This window comes from Ursus maritimus, unplaced genomic scaffold, assembly GCF_017311325.1.
Source record: "Ursus maritimus isolate PB19 unplaced genomic scaffold, ASM1731132v1 scaffold_21, whole genome shotgun sequence".
Taxonomy (NCBI): domain Eukaryota; kingdom Metazoa; phylum Chordata; class Mammalia; order Carnivora; family Ursidae; genus Ursus; species Ursus maritimus.
Genome location: NW_024424564.1, coordinates 5,535,152 through 5,556,523, shown reverse-complemented (window position 1 = coordinate 5,556,523; position 21,372 = coordinate 5,535,152). Strand labels below are relative to the sequence as shown.

Sequence of the window (21,372 nt, the reverse complement as noted above, 5' to 3'; positions counted from 1 at the left end):
CTGACGTGGGGCTCGATCCCAGAACTCCGGGATCACGCCCTGAGCCGCAGGCAGACGCTTAACCGCTGTGCCACCCAGGCGCCCCTAGAAAGAGTGTTCTAACAGAAATATGGAAGACTGAGAATGGACATACAAAAGACTAGACGCAGAGGGACCTGTTAAGACATTATTAAAAGATAGGGCTGAGAATGGAATAGAGAGATTAATTCAAGAAATATTTAGAGGGTAGAATCAGTAGGACTTGCTGATTATGTCTGAATGTCTTCATTTCTTAACACATTCATTTCTTTGGATTGTATTATAAAAAAAGACCAAATTGGGGGTTGATACCTTACCAGGGGCTGGCAAACCAGAGCTCACTTAGCTCACTGATAGCTTTTATAAATGAAGCTTGTTGTTTACATATCCTCCATGACTACTTTTGTGTTATTACAATGGAAGAGTTATAGTTGTAATAGAGACCATATGGGCTACAGAGCCAAAAATATTTACTATTTGATTCTTTACAGAAAGTATGCTGACCCATCTTATTATATTAGCTGATTTATTGATGGAAAACAATTTCTTTTTAAAAAGTAGGTTATTCTCAAGCTCAAGGAGGGAAGCTGAAGTTATTGCTAATGATCAGCAGGAACAGGGAAGAAATGAGTTAGAAAGAGGAAGCCAGAGACAGCAGAACCCATTACAGATTGTCAAGATATTCATAAAGTTTGTGACTCCAAAAAGCTTCAAGTATAGTATGATTAAAATAAACAGTATTGCTAAACAATACCTGTCCTTGGTATAAACCAGCATCCTGAATGGTGCTGTCTGGTTTATTCAGTGGTTCAAATGTATTACTCATGTATTTGTTCCACAATCTGGTCTCCTTTTCATCTGGAATATTGAAGATTTTTCTTATTTCCTTTTCAATTGTATCTAGATTTAAGGAGGAAAGATATAAAAATATAATAAATATTTTTAAATATACCACATAGAGCTAAGTGCTCACCAGCATAAAAATCCCAATTTAAATTTAAAATACTGATATAATAGCAAGAATAGATGAACAAATATGTAGGACATATATGAAGAACAATAAAGACAACCCGGTGTGCCTTTTAGGGACAAAATGGTAATTATAACTCTGACAGATAATTACTTGGGGAAACTAAGATCTCGCAAGAGAGGAGTTCAATCACATAACACTACAGTATAATTTATACTATACAGGATGACCTTTAACTTCTTACACACTATAAATTCAATATATTTTCTGATGATATGTTGGATTTAGAAAAAGTATGAGTCAAAGATACTATAGATAGAAAATATTTTTAACTGTAATATAACCAATTTTAGGATAATTTATATTAAATTGAATATTATTTACAGTTTGAATAGTTAACTAAAGTTAAATAGAATATATGGACACAAAGGAAAGTGCCTTCTCTGGAGGAATGTCTGTATCGGTAAAAATTTGTTTTCACATAAAACCATATATTTTCCTTATTTCTAAATCATTTATCTGAGTGGAAAAAAGTCTTTTTTAAAACTGGAGCAGCTTAACTTGCTATAAAATAAGACACAGGAGTACCCACATATTTGAGAGTAGAGATGTATTTAAGTTTCAGTGGCACATAGTTAAAGGAATCTTTAAAATTTTTAAACATGAGAAAGAGATATTAGAAAATACTATTACATCTACTGAATTCTGGTCAATAACTTGCCTACCCTTAGACTCAAGAAAACAGTAAAATACCTAATGACATACGAAGAAACATAAAATACTTCTACATTTTAGAATACCTGGCTAATTTTGGAAAGAAATATTAAAATACTAAACCTAATAATACATGTTCTCTGAAGAAATCTTAATCATTAAATTTAGTCTAATGATACTGTTTATGCTCTACTTAGCAGCTGAAGTTCTTTAATAGTCACAGTCAATGAGATTTTGATCAAGGCATTAAATAAATAGGAAATCTTACAGTGTATCTGAAAACTTAAGAACAAATTAGCCAGAATATTTAAATAATTACATAAACTATACTAACAACAGTACTGCTTTTTATTTTGGTGATTTTTTTTGTTCTTTTTATTGAAGTGTAAATGTATGCAGAAAAATGCATAGGTCATCAGTATGTAATGATAAATTTCCAAAATGGACACACCCATATAACCAGCACACAGAACAAGAAACAGAACATTATGCAGGAAGGAGGCTAGAGGAAGAAGCTGAGGAAAGGAGGTCATTTTAGTCTTTCTATTAAAAATGAGTACTTTCTTCCTGATTGCATAAATAATTCCTGCTCATTGCAAAAATTCAGGAAATACAAATACAAATAAAATGTCTATAGAGAGAGCCACTGTTAACATTTTGGTATTTCTTCTTTCAGACACTAATCTATTAATATACACAGATATTTACATACCTAATACAATACATACAGACACATATGGGAATTTCCTCTTCATTGAGTTTTGTAAGCTACTCACATATTGGGGAAGAACATTACAGGCAGAAGAAAGGAGTGCAAACGGCCCTGAGGTGGGAATGTATCTGGCATGTTTTGGAACAGCATGGTGCATGAATGTGGCTGAAGTGAAATGAGCAAGGTGGAAATGAGACCTTTATAGAATCTTGTGAGCTATGAAAGTATTCTATTTTATGAGTAAGAAGAAAAGCAATTGAGTTTTGAGCAGAGAAGTGGCAGGACCTAGCCGACATTTTAAAAGTTCACTTTTGCTGCTAGTGAAAAACTGCAGGATATCAAGGGTAGGAGACTAGGCTACTGCAGCGATCAAAACTAAGGGAGAAGCAATGTTAAGTGGTCAGACTGAGAACAGATTTTGAAGAACTGCTTAGAAGATATGCTGCTAGATTACATGCAGGGTAGGAAACAAAAAATCTGAATGATACCAAGGTTTTTAGCCTGAGCAATTGAAAGAATACAAGTGGTGATTACTCAGATGGGGAAGAACGACAGGTAGCAGGTTTCTGGGGGGAAAGGACGGACTTTAGTTTCATACATGTTATATCTTGAGATTCCTATCAGACAGAAATGAAGCTATGGAATGATTGAAACTGGAATTAAGGGAGAGTTCTGGGCAGGAGATATAAATTCAAAAGATATCAATACGCAGAAAGTTTAGGGCAAAGAAGGAAATCACCAAAGAAAAGAGGAAATTAAAGGACTAAGCATGGCAACACCCTGAGGTTTTGAGATCAGAAATATGAAGAGGATGTTTTCAGATTCTCTGAGAAGAGGCAGACAGAGAAAACTTGTGCCATGGAAGCCAGTAAAAAGAAGTTATTTCTACATGGAAAAGTGAATAAGTATGTTAATTTCTGCTGGCAGGTTAAGAAAATGGAAGACCGTAATTACCACTAGATTTGTCAATGTGGAAGTAATTAGAGACCATCATAGAAGTAGTGCCAAGGGAGTGGTAGGTTTGAATATCTGATGTAGCAGGGTTGAGTGAGAATGCGAGCAGGGTAACAGTAGCCAGAAAGCAGGATGCTCAAACTGAGATCTGCCAGGAGCAGTTACAGATAATGACAGGCTAGGGTATAGCTAGGGAAGTGATGCCTGAAGTTGGATACAGATTAAGATCACTCGAGTTGAGAATGTCAAAGTATTGAGAGTGTGTAGATTTTTCCATAAATGAAGCTGACTCTATTAGGCAGTTAATGAAAAGCTCACGGACGTAGAAAAATATTAACTCATATAATAAAAATAAAATTGTTGTGACAAAATTTCTAGTAAGAATACTTAATAAGAAAGTTAAAGTTCCATTAATAAATTTTATATAAACATAAAGCATTTTTCAGTAAGTTTTATAACAAAAATTATTTTTTCAGCATATCCTTAAAGAAAACATAAAAAACCAAATTTTATATTTATTTCTTATTGGAACATGTTCTACACCCAAATATGTCAATTTAAGGAGAAAAATACTCAAAGGCACGATATTTTGGCTCTGAATGAGGTAAAGTATTTAGATCCTGCCTATGGTAACTATATTATAAGCGAGTGTAGGTAGTATAAGATGAAAATGAGGCATTTTATTAATTTGGCAAAAACAGAAAACAGGTGCTTCTATTTCTTAATTCTATTTATATAGCATATAGCTACGTTTTATGTACGTAAGTATTTGGAGCATTTTAAATCAAGATAAGACCACAAGGGAAAAATATACATCCCATATCTCCTCTCTTATTACCCGAATTTTTTATTTCAATACTCACTTCCTTTAGAAAAATAAAATCAGCCCAATTAACTTTTGCACAGGTTGTATAAGGCAGCAACTAAGTGATGAGACTGTGTAGAGTTCAAATACAGACTCTTTCACTTGGAACCAGGGTAAGTTATTTAACCTTCCTAAGGCTCGACTTCATCCCCTAACCAATGAGAATACAGTTATTGTTGAGGTTTAAATAAGAAACTTCCTAAGAAGTGCCAAAAACATAGTAAGTATTTCACAACAGCTAACTACTATGATAACTGTAACCATGAAGTCTCTAAAATTCCCACTTTAATTTTAATTTTTGCAAAACCTTTTGCTTAGAAAGCAAACTTGCTCTACTACAGTCAGACTTTTAAAAACTAAGACATACAGTAAGAAATTGTGACCCAATATACATGTATGTGTTGCTATTTTCTATTGATATTTTACGTTCCGTTCTTTTTACTCCCAAAATATGAAATGAACACCCATAGTCTTGACAAACATTGCTCTAACTCAGTAACAAACTTTAGCCGTATACAAATTCAGTTCATTTACAATTTTAAGGTATATATCCAATGTATGCAGCTTTTTAAAGTATTAGTAAATTTAAACTATGCTGATTAAAATCTAGGTAAATTATAAACTTTTTGAAGCAGAGATCTTTATAAATTACCTATCTCCTTCACAAATTCTTACTTAGTACTTAATATGAGAACTCTGTAATGCTGTTTTGAATTCAGAAATTAAATCAGCTGATCTTCATATAATGAGTTAAAAATATTGTTCGGTGAACTAATGTTCTAAAATAAGATTTCTGATTATATCATGCTTATACATAATTTTTCTATAGAAATTAGCTAAGGAGAAAAAGGAAATATGTAACATTTACAAAAACTAGAAAACATTATCTGTCCGAAGTATTTTAAGAAGTAGCTTCTCATTTATACTCCAATTAGCTGAACATTTCAGACATTAGTTTTCGATTTAATTTTAACAGACTACCCTTGTTGAACAGATGATTCTTATTGTGCATTGTTTAATATTATGATTAGTGCAGTTTTATACATATTGAAAACTTTCAGTTGTTATTATGTAGAAATGTTTTATTTTCCTGAACATGTTCCACAAATCTAGAAATTCAAAAGTTAAGTAAATTATACATATTAATATAATAAAATGACACTTATATATGGAATTCTTAATATTTTAAGCATTCATTTTAGAAAGATGAGTTTACTAAACTGCACTGCAAACTTATAAACGTTCTAGGTAAATAAAGAGGGGGAAAACAGAAAATTCATACATAATATTCTATTTGGTAAAAACACGAGGATTAACCAAGCACTGGGTATTGAAGAATGATGATGTTATTTCATGAAAAATACAGGCTTATAAGTATCTTCTGCTGTGAAACGGGTAAGTGGTGAAAGTCAAATATATTTATGAAAGTAAAAAGTAAATATTCTTATTTACTTTTAACCAAAGTATACTTAATGATTGATTTCAACAAAGAAAGCTATACATAAATTTGCTAATCTTTTTTCTTGCTGAGAAGTTCTGCATTAACTGCTATGTCTTCACTGTCTGTTTACATTTTCCAACAAGATCAATGTTATTACCACTAATCTCATTTTCCAATAACTTTAATTGAAAATAACTTTTAAAATTTTTATTTTGAGTTGTGATTTATCAAAAAATACTGTAATTCTGTTATTAAATCCATAATCACTTATTTAAAAAACATCTCATTCAACATATTCTTTTTAATTATATTATGTTTCATTCAACATATTCTTGATCTTAAATTAAAATGTGGCTTTTAAATACAACAAAAAATTTTTAATAAGCACTTAAATGTGTAGATACATAAATATATAAGTATATGTAGATATATAAATATACAGTGGGAGTTGGGTACATTTGTATTTGAGACTCTAATTTCCTAACCTACTCATTAAAATAGAAAAAAATCAATTTGACATAAAAATGCTAAGCCTATTACCTTGTCTAAGTAGCTACTGAGCTACTTTAATTTGCACTGAGTCCAGAGAATAAACAGGAAAAAAGGAAATAAAAAGTTTGCCATTTTCCATGTTAAGAAGGGGAAACATTACTATTACTATTATGGATTATCTATATTACATTACCTGAAAAAGTTTTCATTTAATCAAGTTTTTATTTTTATTTACAGTTCTACTTTATACTCAGGTTACAAACACACGTATTTTTTCAAATGCTCAAATAAAACAATAATTATTTGATTTTTTAAAAAAGTAAATAATAAACTCATCTAATAATGTTAAGTAGATCTAGACATGATAAATAATTCAACTCTAGGCTAAGATATATCATATCATGGTTGAAAATCTATAATGTTTAAGTATAAACCCTTAAAAAGGTTATCAGCCTTGCAGCATATAAGAAATAGAATTACAAGTAAATTTCTAGTAGCAATGGTTCAACAAAGAGACAGGATTTTGCATTACCTATTGTGTCAGCTTTGCTAAATCTTCGAGTTACAACATTGTTCATGTTTCCATTTTCACAGAGCTTCAATTCTGTGAGATATACTTCTACTTTGCAGTGCTTTACAAACATACCCTGTTCAACCACCTAAAAACCAAACAAATCAGTGTTAGCTATAGTTCAATATATTTCACTGTCTCTAACAGCAATATATTTCTCTAAGGAGGCTTTAGAAAAAAACTGCAGATCTCCAAAAAAAAAAAAAAAAGAAACTATTAAAAACTGTCAATATGAAATTAGACATACTAGATAGTTGAAAAAGCCAGGAAATATTTGGAATATTTAACAGAACATGAATAATCATATTAAACATTAACAGATAGTTTGAAAAGGCATTCGACTCATCTATGAAGATATTTTGGTATACTATAAATAATGCATACATTCAGTATTTATAATGAGAAAGTTTACCCCCAATGTAAATACAGCTCTGATTGATGATCCAGACCTATTTCTAGCTTTTAGTCCTTGATCTCAAGCAGAAAACCTTTAAAAATGATACATTTCATAAAATTTCAGTTAGCAATAGCTAACTATGTTAAATCACTCTATATGTTAAAATAAATCTTTTAAAATAACTCCAAATTACTGCTGCCAAAATATTCAGCTACGGTCTGTAACTGATATGTTAGTTTTCCATCCTAAGATGACTTTGTTTGACCTTTAGATACACTCTTAGTAATTCTATGCAACAAATGGAAAAAAAAAAAGCTGCTAAACATGCAAGCAACAAAGCAGGAAAAGAGAAAATATGTATATATTAGGGTCACCTTTTAAATAAGTGTATTTCCTTTTGATCTTCTAAAGGTTAACTGCAGGATTTCAGTCATGAATACTGTTTCTGAAAATAGTAATCAGCCTGATATGTGATACATTAGACAAATATGGCTAAAGGGAGGCTCCAAATAACTGCTGTAACTCACAAGCTTAGCATCAGTGCAGTAAAGGCCTTACAAATTTGTCTTTCACTTGCAGGGAAATTGTTTTCGCTCAAAAAATTCAAATGTAGTTTAGCTAACATTTAATATCCAATCCAACACTAATTTTTGTAATTCTTTGTCATTTATATTCTTTTAATTATACTTGTTATATTCACATTTCTAAAACAGTCAACAGCCTGCACCTTTCTAGCTCTTTATTAATTTTAAAAACTAATATATAGTCTCTTAACTAATGAAATTTGTTTTAAATCTCTTATGCTTATTTATTTTGAGGTTAAGAATGTAGCAAAAGATCACATGATGCTATATTTAAGTATAAAAACCAGAAATCAAATATTCCTGTCAATCAGAAATTTTTGCTCTGGGACTCAGTATCTGAGTAAGAATCCTAAAATAATATTAATACTAATCATTGATAGGTTGCTAAAACTGATGTGCCTACAGGTCTCATTTTTAGGGGGAAAAATGGAATGATCAACAAGAGAGCAGGTAATGACATAACAAAACAGGATAAAATAACAAAAAAGAAAATCCGTCATTATTAGTTATATTGATATATGTTTCTAAATAAGCATAGTTTTCAGAAAATGAAGATTAATTTTCATAACACCAATAGATATTTTCCTGGAAAGAATCTAGTGATTTAACTATTAGAAAGTCATTATAAACAATGAAAACAAAACACCAAGATTATTTCAAAATCCACTTTATTGGGTTTCAGGATTTTTCTCACCATTTTTTTCCTTCTCTAACAATATCTTATATCATTAAAACCCTCATCATTAGTACTCAAGACACTACTATTATGTTCATAAGACATTTTACTACTTCCAAAAGCAGTGTATTAAAAAATCTGTTTTTTTTAAAGAAAATATGTTTGTCCTCCCAACTATTTTTATTTGAAAGAACCATATTATATGAATAATTAAAGCTTGAATACAGTAGCTCCACAGCAGAAAAAGTAATTAGCATATTTATGTATTAGTGTTATTACGGTTGTATATAGATTATTTATATAATATCTTCTTTGTATTTGTTTATATAAAGTCTACCACCTTATTAAAAATGCACTAAAAATAACCATTTAAAATAATGGCTATGAATGGCTTATAAAAAACAAGGTACAAAGTTATACTTACCTAATTATTATGACCATTAAAATACACATTTGAAATAAGACTGGAACATGAATATTCAGACATAATAGTTACGTTTCAGAATTAGAGGTTACTGCCAAAACATTTTTTCTAAGTGAATTATAGTGTTATATTATTATAAACAAAGAGCAAGCATAAGATGAAATCTGGCTTCTTGTCCAAAATTTAAAACCCTATATGGCTAAATAAAAATATTTCCATTAATTGATGGCCACAATGAAGGTAAAATCTTACTAAATTAGTGAGGGAAATACAAATTTATATTGAATTAAAATAAACAGAATTTCTGTTTGTTCATTTTGCTGTGAATATTAGAGAGCATTTTGTAGAAAGTCATGAAATATACTGATAAACCTAATGTAGTCTTTAAATTTGCATATGAAAGTTTCATAGAAACTTTTACTTAATACCAAGTGCTTACTTCTCTCCCTTCAGAAACAAAGTTATTTCTAAAGAAATCTGGTACTCTAAAACAATTTGATGGCATGGACTAATGGGACACAGTTACTATTATTGAGGAGTTAACTATATTCATTTTTGCAGCACTGAGTAATATGCTTACCAGTGGTAAAAAACAGACAAGTACAGAAGTATAACACAACTATGAAATCATAGGTGTTAATACATAACAAACAAATTCTACATGGAATATTACATCCAAAACTATTTCAGGATATATTTCTTCAAAAACAAGGACTCAGAACCACAATACCACATCACACCTAACAAAATTAAAACTAATCCCTTAATATCAACTATCCAGTCAATATTCAAATTGTCCGCGTCTCATTTTTATTGAATCAGGATCCAAATAAAGCCCATGCACTGCAACTGAATGATAAATCTCTAAAATGTCATTTAACTTTAAAGTCCACCATCTATCTTTTTATTCTTGCAATTTTTAGTAAGACTACTTCATAGATGATGTGATATATTCTAAATAAGATGCAAATAATATCTAGTTGCCCCTCTTTTTGTGATGTTGGTAGGCATTAATTGACCAGGGCCAAGATCAGGGATGGGCCAACTATGACCCACAGGCTACATTTGATTTGCCATCTATTTTGTTAAATAACATTTTACTAAAACACAGTCATGCCCATTCATTTATATATCATTTATGGCTGTACCCAAAACAGCAGAGATGAATATTTTCCACAGAGACTGTCCTGGCTTATAAATATTTACTTTACAGAAAAAGTTTTGTGATACCCCCCCCCACCCCAGCATTATTTTATTTTTGATCAGTCTTGCCAGGACTCATGTTCGTATTACTGGTCTAACTTCACCATTTTTTGAGTCAACTTTGTTCATTTAATTTAGGTTTTTTTCTATTTTATTAACATCTATTTTTTATTATTATTTCTTGATTAGGCTTAATTTCCTTTTCCTCTCTTAACTTCTTGAGACAATAGATTTTGACTTTCTTCTTTTCCAACATATGCATTTAAGCTATCACATTCCTTGTAAGAATGGCTTTAGTCATTCTTTTATGTTGTATTTTTATTATCACTCAGTTTAAAATGTTTAATTTTACTTTGCATTTCTTGTTTGACCTAAGGATTACTTTAGAGGAATATTATTCCATTTCTAGATAGCTAGGAGACAATCTAGTTACCTTTTTGTTACTGACTTCTAAATTTCACTGGGGACAGAAAATATACTTAATTTCTATTATTAGAAATACAGTGGAATTTGCTTGATGGCCCAGCAAATGGTCAACTTTGGTAAAAATTCCACTTAAGAAGAATTTGTATTCTGCATTTACTAACGGCAATGCATGTCAATTAGGTCATGCTGCTTAATCGTGTTGTTCAAATCTGCTTCCAAGCTCAAATCATGTGGTTGTTGGCAGTCCTCAGATCCTCTCCAGCTGTTGGCAGAGAATTTAGCTCCTCATTATGTGAGTGCCTCTATATGCTGCCTGCATGGCAATATGGCTTCTTCATAGTGATTGATCCGAGAGAAAGAGAGAGAAAAACAGACAGAGAGAGAGAGAACACGTGCCAGCGCCAGCGTGCACAAGAGTATACAAAAGAGCACTCCCCACCAACATCTTTTAGAAACTAACCCCAGAAGTAACATATTATCACTTCCGTCATATTTTACTGGTCACACAGACTAACTCTGGTACAATGTGGGAGATTACACAAGAGTATGAATACCAGGAGGTGGTGATTGCTGGGGAACATTTTGAGCATGGCTACCACAGTCCACTCTCTGGCTCCCAGCAAGTCAAAGTCCCTCCCCACAACATGTAAATTATATTCATTCACTCCCTGCAAAGCCCCCAATAGTATCATCCCATTATAACATTAGCTCCAAGTTCAGAAACTCGTCATTCATACCTGATCCAGGCACAGATAAGGATCCTTGGATATAGTTTCTTAAGCATCTTGAGTATAGCTCCTCTTTATCTATAATTCTGTGAACTACAGGATAAATTTTCTGTCCCACATACACTCAAAATAAAATGGCGGGGCATGCAGAAGATAATTTTTTAGATATTCCTGTTAAAACGGGCATGGGGGAAGAGGCCCATAGAAATTCTGAAATCCACCTGGGCAAATACTTAAAGTTCCTTGATTAGGGCTTATTCTGCCCTTACCTGAAAAGGAATCTTCACAACACTTGATTTTGCTTCCTAAATCATACTATTTTCACGAAAATTAGCACGTTTGCAGTTGAGTAAATTCTTAGTCTGCCTCCTGCTTGTAGAAGACTAGGAAACTTCCTTGATTTTACACTGTCTTTGTAGTTCAAGATGGTAGTGGTTCTTGAAAATACCATAGGTGTCCAGTGGATCTCACTGGAGTCTCATTCCATTAGACAAAAAGTCACATCCACAAATGCCCTCTAGATATGTCCTATCTTGGGTTTATACTGAGAAGACTGAAGGGCAATGCTCTTAAGCTTCTTAGAAGCCGTACTGTTCTTAGATATTGTTCTTTCATATTGAAAGGAAGTGTAAAGCCGTATTGTTCTTTCATATTGAAAGGAAGTGTAAAGTATACCCCAAAATTCTTTAAAGGGCTTTTTGTCTGAACAGTATTGTGACACACCACCTTTGACTTTTCTAAGGTCTTATAAAGAATTGTACCCGTGGCTTTAACTTTTGATCACGCTTTCTTGAGAGTGCCTTGAGTTTCATCTTTGCTTGGGAATATCTCATTCAGCATTGTTTGTCACCTGGAGAGGCCAGAAATCCTCAAAACTAGTAAGTGTTGGCTCCTTTTTAACAGCCCTTTCTTTAGTTTCTCTCTCCCTTCTTACATCTGATTATATGCAGCACAAGAAAAAACAGGCAGTTCTGGCAGATCATTCAGCTTATCAGATATATTTTTTACCTTTCAATTTACTGCAGTTGACATGTTGCTTAACTTTCTGCTACCTTATAACAAAGATCACTTTCTTCTGGGTTCCAGTAAGATTTTCTTCACTTTCGCGTAAGTCCTCACTGGCAGCCTCCTCAAAGTCTAAAATTCTACAAACGGGGGAGCCTGGGTGGCTCGGTTGTTAAGCGTCTGCCTTCGGCTCAGGTCATGATCCCAGCGTTCTGGGATCAGGCCCCGCACCAGGCTCCCTGCTCAGGGGAAGCCTGCTTCTCCCTCTCCCACTCCCTCTGCTTGTGTTCCCTCTCTAGCAGCCTGTCAAATAAATAAATGAATAATCTTAAAAAAAATAATAAAATTCTACTAACAATTTATTCAAGGCACCTTAGGCTTTCACTAATAATCTTACAGGTTCTTTCAACTTCGACCCCCTGCCTGGTTCCAAAGCCACCACCACAGTTCAAATTTTGTTAAGGCAGCACACTACTTCCAGGTACCAAAATTAGTTATCAGTTTTCTATTGCTGCATAATAAATCACCCCAAAACTCAGCAACTTAACAGAGTAAACATTATTTCACATAGTTGCTGAGGGTCAAGAATGTGGAGCAGCATAGCTGGGTTGTTCTGGCTTGGGGTCTCTTGAAAGACTGCTGTCAAGCTGTGGGTGGGCTGGGGCCTCAACTATCTGAAAGCAGAATGAGACTGGAGGATTCATTTCCAAGCTCACTCACATGGTTGTTAGCAGGCCTCCATTTCTCTCTACTGGTCAAGGATCTCAGTTTCTTACCATGTGAGCCCTGCCACAGGCTGCCTGAGTATGCAGTTGAATCCCCCAGACTGAGAAATGAGAGAGAGCAAGAGGGCGTGTGCACCCAAATGTGAGCCAAGGTGTCTTTTATAATCTGATCTTATCTATTTTAATGAGGTACAACTGACATATAACATTAATTTCAGGTGTAAAACATAATGATTCAATATATGTCTATGCTGTGAAATGATCACCAAAGTTTAGTTAACGTCTATCATCCTATTACAAAATTTTTTTCTTGTGATGAGAACTTTTAAGATCCACTCTTACTCTTAGCAACTTTCAAAAATGCAATACAGTATTGTTAGATATATATTTACATCCCCATGACTTACCTATTTTATAACTGGAAGTTTGTACCTTTTGACTCCCTTTACCCTAAAATCTGATCTTGAAAGTGATATACCTACTGTAACTTCTGCTATATGTTGCTGGCCACAGGAGACTACCCAAGGATGAGGATGTAAGGAGGAGCTCACTGGAGGTTACATAGGAGGCTACTATCTTAACTTACGTGCAAATATTACGTATTTTAAATTTATGCATATATTCATCCCAGTAAGAAATTACTACCATTTTAAGTAGTCTGCCTTAACATTTATTCACAATATTTACTGTTGTCAATCTACATTTTCTTCTGTGTCTCCAAGCTTCCACATGGAATAATTTCCTTCCATTCTGAAGACTGTTTTGTATTTCCTTTAGTGCAGGTCGGCTAGAAACAAATTCTATTAATTTGTTTATCTGAAAATAGCTTTTTTCACCACCTAAAGGATCCTTTCTGAAGAATCCTTTCCTAGGATACAGAATTCTAAGTTGGCAGTTATTTTCTTTCATCATGTTGAAGATGGTTGGTTATTTTTCAGCTTTCATGTCTCTTGAGAAATCATTTCTTTTTTTATTCTTACTTTAAAGGTAATCGACTTTTTTTGCGGGGGGGCTACTATTAGGAGTATTGTTTTGCCTTATTGGGTATGGTTTTTTGTTTGTATTTTTTTTTTTTTTTAGCATGAGTTTCACAGCATTTCTTGATATATAGCATGTCACCTTTCATTAGTTTTTAGAAAATTCTCAGCTATTAACTCCAGTGTTACTTCTACCCTATTTTGACTTCCCTCTCCTTCTAAGAGCCCACTTATATGTATATTAAAATTATGCCCCGTCTCCAAGGGTCTTTGCTTATTTCTGTACATTCCATCCTTCAGTCTCTCTAAGTTTTAGTCTAATATTTTCTACTGATGTTATTTAGTTTACAAATTTTCTCTTTGGTTCTATTTAGTGTTTTACTCAAAACACTGAGTATTGACTTAATTTTTTCATATTATTTTAGAATTAGAGAATTACATTTGGATCTTAATAATTTTGGAATTATATTTGGTTCTTAACAGTTCTGTCCTTCAACTATCTTCTTTTTTTTAAACATAATAAGCACAGTATTTTAAAGTTTCTGTCTGATAACTCCACTATCTGGATTCCTTATGGGTCTGTTTCTACTGTCTATTGTTTCTTGTGGATTTCTACTGTCTACTGTTTCTCCACTGTATTTCTTGTTCATTTAATATTCATTTTTGCCTGTTTTGTTGTTGTTTTAACTGAGTGCCTGACACTATAAGCAAAATATTTTAGAGATGATCCAGAGAGATGGTTAAGTACATTGTTTCTGAATCACATCTACCAATCCTAGGTTCCTGAACTCAATCAGAGATTTGTAAAATTCAAAGTTGGGCTTCAGACCCTAAAAAACAGTCACTCTTAAGTAAATTTCATTGTCATAAGAGTCACATGGGGGCAAAGTAAAGGTGGAAATTCCCAGACTTACTAAATTTTGGAGGAAGACACAATTTAATAAAAACTCTGGATAATTTTATGTACACTAAAGCTTAAATATTATCTTACAGGTTGAATAAATTCAAACTATCTTATTAAAAATAAATGATGGCCTCCTAACAGAGAAACTTTTTTTCTCTCTACTTGTGTGAAGTTTTCATGGTTTTTATTTATTTATTTACTTATTTTAATTTGCTATTAGACACAGATTTGAAGAAATTCTAACACGGCCTCTTTCAAAAAGTAATGCCAATGAAGCTGTTGGTTGGTCTGTTTACCACACCAAATACCTGTACTGTATAATATGCTACCTTTATTAAGAAAAAAAAAAGTATATCATTAAGGTTAAAGTAATACAGGTTAGCATATCTGAAGATATTCCAGGCACAGATTTTCCTCTATCCCCGGAATAAAGTTCTTCTTCTAAACAGCTTTAGAGCTAAACAATCTATATTTCAATTGATCAAAACATTCAATTCTCTAACGTATAATTTGCTTATAACAGTGGCTAGCAAATAGTAAATCCTCTATAGATATTAGCTGTTGTTATTATTATACAGTGTAAAAGTAACATTTTGACGGTCTTTTTCTCCTAGATAATTCCTGAGACTTCATAAGTCACTAAATCAACAATAAAATGTGAACCTTTCAAGAAAAGTATTTTTATTCACTTATTCTAAATATGTACCTTTCGTGCTATCGGTTCCTGACCTTCCATCAATGTGTACCAGCTGACAAGTTTATTCCAGCCCTCAGTTGGCAATAGAATGTAATCCAATTCATCAATAAGATGTTCCTTAAGTGACTGGGCATCACCATCTGCAAACGAAAAAAGTAAACTCATTAAATAAAAAGAAACAATAATACGTATATCTAAATACTTTAGTGTAAAAATCATAAATTAAACTCAGAGACTAATTTAAGTATTTAAATGAGTTCTGAAGAAAGCTCTGTAGAAGTTCACATATAAATCTACATATTCCAAAATAAACTGTTGCTTTAAAAAGATTCAGTGTGTACCAGTAGTCAATGAACAATGTTTAAAGACATAATTTTTTATTATGCTCTTAAAATACCAAGGGAACTGAAAGAAGACTATTTCCCAAATATTTAAAGTAGGAGATCCCTCACATGGTAACAGTGGTCATTCTTGTATTAGCTGATGAAGGAAATTCAGATGCAAATCAATAACCTTTTACAATGACTCCAAAGCACATGGGCTGGGAACCATGATGGAAATCACAAAAGGGCATCTTGTGAAACAAATCATCATTCCAGAAGGCCCACGATCTAGATTCCTCCTAAAATCTAAAGTGGAGGTAGTTGTTCAGATGTAGTTCTAATTCTATAATCATTTTCAAAATTCTGGTTAAATTAAAAATTTAGTGCAGGGCAGGCCAGAGATCTAGAAGCAATACCATAAGTTATACCTACATGACAGTCCTAATCTGAGACTCATTTATTATTATCTGGTCCTTTTCCCTGAATTTCTAAAGTACAGAAACAGATATAATTCACTGAGTTATATAAAACATAAAGAAGATATTCTCAATTTGAGTCAGACTTAAATTAATACACATGGGAAGCGAAATTGTTCTCAGTAGCATCTCAATAATGAGAACACACTATTCTTAATTAGACCTAACAATATAAATCAAGAAGCAGAAAAAATTCTGAAAGGATTGAAAGTTATTTATCCCATCTAGGATCAATCAATGGTCACAGAATTACACTAAACTTTTTTTAAAAAATATTTTATTTATTCGAGAGAGAGAGAACACAAGCAGCATGAGAGGCAGAGGGAGAGGGAGAAGCAGACTCCCCACTGAGCTGGGAGCCCCACACAAGCTCGATCCCAGGACGTGGAGATCATGACCTGAGCCGAAGGCAGATGCTTAACCACCTGAGCCACCCAGCACCCCAAATTACACTAAACTTTGAGAAAACTTTCATACAGAGCAGAAATGATAAAACTCTGAACTGTATAATACAAACCTCAATAGCAGATACAAACTAAGCGTTAATTTTTAACACATTTTCAGAGCCTGCTGAAGGTGAAAGAAACTTACACATTCTAAACCCCTATATGCATCATATTCTAAGAGACATATTACAGTAAACAGCCGTGTTATCTCAGTCAGTTCTCAAAACAATCTTATCAGATAGGTATCTCCATTTTAGATCAGAAAATATTTTTAGGGGCGCCTGGGTGGCACAGCGGTTGGGCGTCTGCCTTCGGCTCAGGGCGTGATCCCGGAGTTATGGGATCGAGCCCCACATCAGGCTCTTCCGCTATGAGCCTGCTTCTTCCTCTCCCACTCCCCCTGCTTGTATTCCCTCTCTCTCTGGCTGTCTCTATCTCTGTCGAATAAATAATAAAATCTTTAAAAAAAAAAAATATTTTTAGAGAAACTGAGTAACTTGCCCAAGATCATACATGCAGAAAATTGATGGTACTGTGAAAAGTGTTACTAGGAAACACTGCTATCTCAGGTGACTTTTCTAAACAATATTATGAGGTAGATATCTCCAAATTAATTAGTTAACAGATTCAGGCATTGATTAACTTGCCGAAGGTTACACATACAGATTACAGAAACTGGATTCAAATACAAATTGGTTTACTCTAACATCCATTTTCTTCCTACTATTAACGGACTGCCTTGAAGAAAACATAGGAATGGGGCGCCTGGGTGGCACAGCGGTTAAGCGTCTGCCTTCAGCTCAGGGCGTGATCCCAGCGTTCTGGGATCGAGTCCCACATCAGGTTCCTCCGTTATGAGCCTGCTTCTTCCTCTCCCACTCCCCCTGCTTGTGTTCCCTCTCTCGCTGGCTGTCTCTACCTCTGTCAAATAAATAAATAAAATCTTAAAAAAAAAAAAAAGAAGAAAAGAAAACTTAGGAAAAGAAAGAAGAGTTTAAAAATTAAGACTTTTATGCTGTTTTCCACAATAATTTAAGAGTCTGGGTAAATGATTTTATTATGTATCAGAATCCAATAGTAATTTCATATCTCATGGACAAAATAAAACAATTTCTTTTTAAGGAAGGAAAATACCCCTAAGCGAAACACAGAAAAACTGGTATTTGTTACTTCTGCATTTATTGATATATGATTGATATACAATAAACTGCACATATTTAAAGTGAACTATTTGGTAAGTTCTGACAGAGCAATACAAATGTGAAACCATCACCACAACCACAATGATGGATATATCCATCCCCCTCAAAAGTTTCCTAGTAGTCCTTTGCAATCTCTCCTTCCTGTCCATCCAGGTCTACTGTCCTATCCCCAGAAAATCACTTATCTGTATTTTGCAACTATAGACTAATGTGCATTTTGTACAATTACATATGAAAATTATGTCTGGATGAATGAATGAAGAAGATGGGATACAGACACACACATGTGTGCACACACACAATGGATATTATACAGCCATCAAAAATTGAAATCTTGCCATTTGCAATGACGTCGATGGAACTACAGGGTATTATGCTAAGTGAAATAAGTCAATCAGAGAAAGACAATTATCATATGATCTCATTGATATGTGGAATTTAAGAAACAGAGGATCATAGGGAAAGAGAGAAAAAATAAAACAAGACGAAACCAGAGAGGGACACAAACCAGAAGAGACTCCTAATCATAGGAAACAAACTGAGGGTTGCTGGAGGGGAGGTGGGTGGGGGGACGGGGTAACTGGATGATGGACATTAAGGAGGGCATGTGATGTAATGAGCACTGGTATCATGTAAGACTGATGAATCACAGGCCTGTACCTCTGAAACCAATAATACATTAAATGTTAACTAACTGAATTTAAATGTTTTTTTTTTTTAATTTTTAAAAATAAAATCTAATTTGTCTGAAAAAAAAAAGAAAATTATGTCTGCTTTCTGTTACTACAGGCATTTTCTTGCATCTTATATAAAAATTAGATGCACTGTTTTTGTTTGGCTTCCATTACACTGCATAATCATCTTGAGTCATCGTTGTTTTTACCTATCAATACTTCATTCCTTTCAACTGCTGTGTAGGATTTCATTATACGAATATACTGTAATTTGGTTATCCATTCAGCTATTGATAGGCATTTGGGGTTGCTTCCAATTTTTTCTATTACAAGCAACACTACTATGAACATTTGTGTGTAAGTATTCACATATAGATATACACTCTCATTTCTTTTGGGAAAATATGTAGGAGTGGAATGACTGGTTCCCATAGTAAACGTATGTTTAGCTTTTTGAGAAATTTCCTGATTATTTCATTTCCAAAAACAGTGTATGAAAGCGCCACTTGTTTCATATCCTTGTCAACACTTGGTATCGGTCATACACTTAAATTTTAATCATTTTGATACACATATAGTAGTACTTCATTGTGGTTTTAAGCCTCATTTCTTTAATGACTAATGATGCTGAGTATCTCTGCAGTTAATGCAGTTTCTGAAAATCCATTTTCTTTGGTGAAGCATCTGTTCAAATCTTTTGTCATTTTCCACTAGGTTTTATGTTATCTTAATATAGTTTTGAGAATTCTTTATTCTGCATACAAGTCTCTTATCAACTAGGCGATCTGCAAATATTTTCCCCACACTGCGGTTTGTCTTTTAATTCTTTTAACAGTATCATTTATTACTGATCAAACACAATTAATGGCGTAAAGTTCATTCTTTTATCAATTGTGCTTTTTGTATCACATTTAAGAAATCTCCCTAACACAACGTCACAAAGATTTTCTCCTATTTTTTTCCTGTAAGTTTTATAGTTTATGTGATCTGTCTTAAGTTTATTTCGTATATGATGCCACATATGGATCAAAATTCAGCTTTTTATCTTTTCTTCCAACAGATACCTAATGCTCAAGCAGCATTTGCTTAAAAGACTATCCTCTCTCCACTGAAATCGTCTTACATCTTTGCCTAAAATCAATTGACCACATATATGTGGATCGACTTTTGGATTCTCTTATCTGTTCAATTCTTACCTCACACTACATACAAATATTAACTTTAATTTGCTCAAAGTCATAAATGTAACAGCTAAAACTATAAAACTCTTAGAAGAAAGCATAGGTATAAATCTTGTATGACCCTGGATTAGGTGATGCATTCTGACACCACAACCACAAGTATCCAAAGAAAAAAAATAAATTGGACTTAGAATTAAAAACTGTGCTTCAAAGATACCATCAAGAAAGTAAAAGATAATCTACAGAATGGCAGATAATTGTTGGAAATCGTGTATCAGATAAGGGACTAGTATCCAGAATATATAAATAACACTTGAAACATAAGAATACAAAGATAAGTATTTCAATTAAAAAGAACAGGATCAGAATAGACATTTCTCCAAAAAAGATATATAAGCAGCACAGATAAGATACTTAACATCATTAATTACTAGGGAGATACAAATCAAAACAATGAGATACCATTTCATAGGCAGTAGGATGGCCATAATAAAAGGACAATGTGTTGAGAAGGATATGGAGAAACTGGAACCTTCATATATTGCTGGTGAAAATGTAAAATAGTGTAACTATTTCAGAAAACAGGCTAACAATTCCTTAAATAGTTAAATATAGAGTAACTAACCTAGTAATTGCACATCTAAGTACATACCCATGAGAAATGAAAATATATAACTACACAAAAATTTGTATGTGAAAATGTTCACAGCATCATTAGCCAGAAAGTGAAAACAGCTCAAATGTCCATCAGTTGATAAATGGATAAATTAAATGTGGTATATCCATACAATGGAAAATTATTCATCCATAAAAAGGAATGAAGTACTGACTCATGCTACATGGATGACCCTTGAAAACTTTGTGTTAGGTGAAAGAATTCAAATGTTAAAGGCTCCATACTGTATGATTCCACTTAGATGAAATGTCTAAAATAGGTAAATCCAGAGACAGAAGGTAAATTAGTGGTTGTTGAGGGTTTTAAGAGGGGATAAGGAGTGACTGCTAATGGGTACAAAGTTTCTTTCTGGTGTGATGAAAATATTGTGGCATTAGATGGTGGAGATGGCTGTACAACTCTGTGAATATACTAAAAACCACTGAATTGTATAATTTAAAAGGATAAATTTTATGATAGGTAAATTCAATCTCAACTGTTTTTTCTATCTCAATTTTTTAGATACCTACCAGAAATGTAATTTGGAACTGTGCTGAATCTATAGTTTGAGGGGGGAAATTTAACAATATTGAGTCTTCAGATCCACCAACTGGATCTCTCTATATAAGTTTTAATTTCTATCAGCAATGCCTTCTAGGTTTCAGTGTATAGGTCTTGCACATATTTTGTCAGATTTATCCATATATTTTTTGATGTATTTTTAAAATTTCTATTCACATTAGTTCATTGTTAGCATATAAAAATACAATTGGGTTTTTAAATAAAGATCTTATATTCCATAAACCAATCTCATTTATTAGTCCTTAGAAACTTTATTTTTTAAAGATTTTATTTATTTGAGAAAGTGTGTGTGAGAGAGTGTGCACAAGCAGGGGGTAGGGGCAGAAGGAGAGGGAGAATCAGACTCCCCC

The 21,372-nt window shown here is 33.1% G+C and overlaps 1 protein-coding gene across 4 annotated transcripts in view; it reads right to left on the bottom strand.

Moving 5' to 3' along the window:
• Window positions 1-21,372, bottom strand: part of USP15 (ubiquitin specific peptidase 15) — a 113,289-nt gene that overhangs the window by 66,871 nt on the left and 25,046 nt on the right. For all 4 annotated transcript variants that reach the window (XM_008684370.2, XM_040637210.1, XM_040637213.1 and 1 more), the window contains exons 3-5: window positions 15,493-15,623; window positions 6,699-6,825; window positions 773-918 (exon numbers count right to left, since the gene is read on the bottom strand). In XM_008684370.2, coding sequence (XP_008682592.2) covers window positions 773-918; window positions 6,699-6,825; window positions 15,493-15,623 — 404 coding nt within the window. The remainder of the gene's footprint in view (window positions 1-772; window positions 919-6,698; window positions 6,826-15,492; window positions 15,624-21,372) is intronic.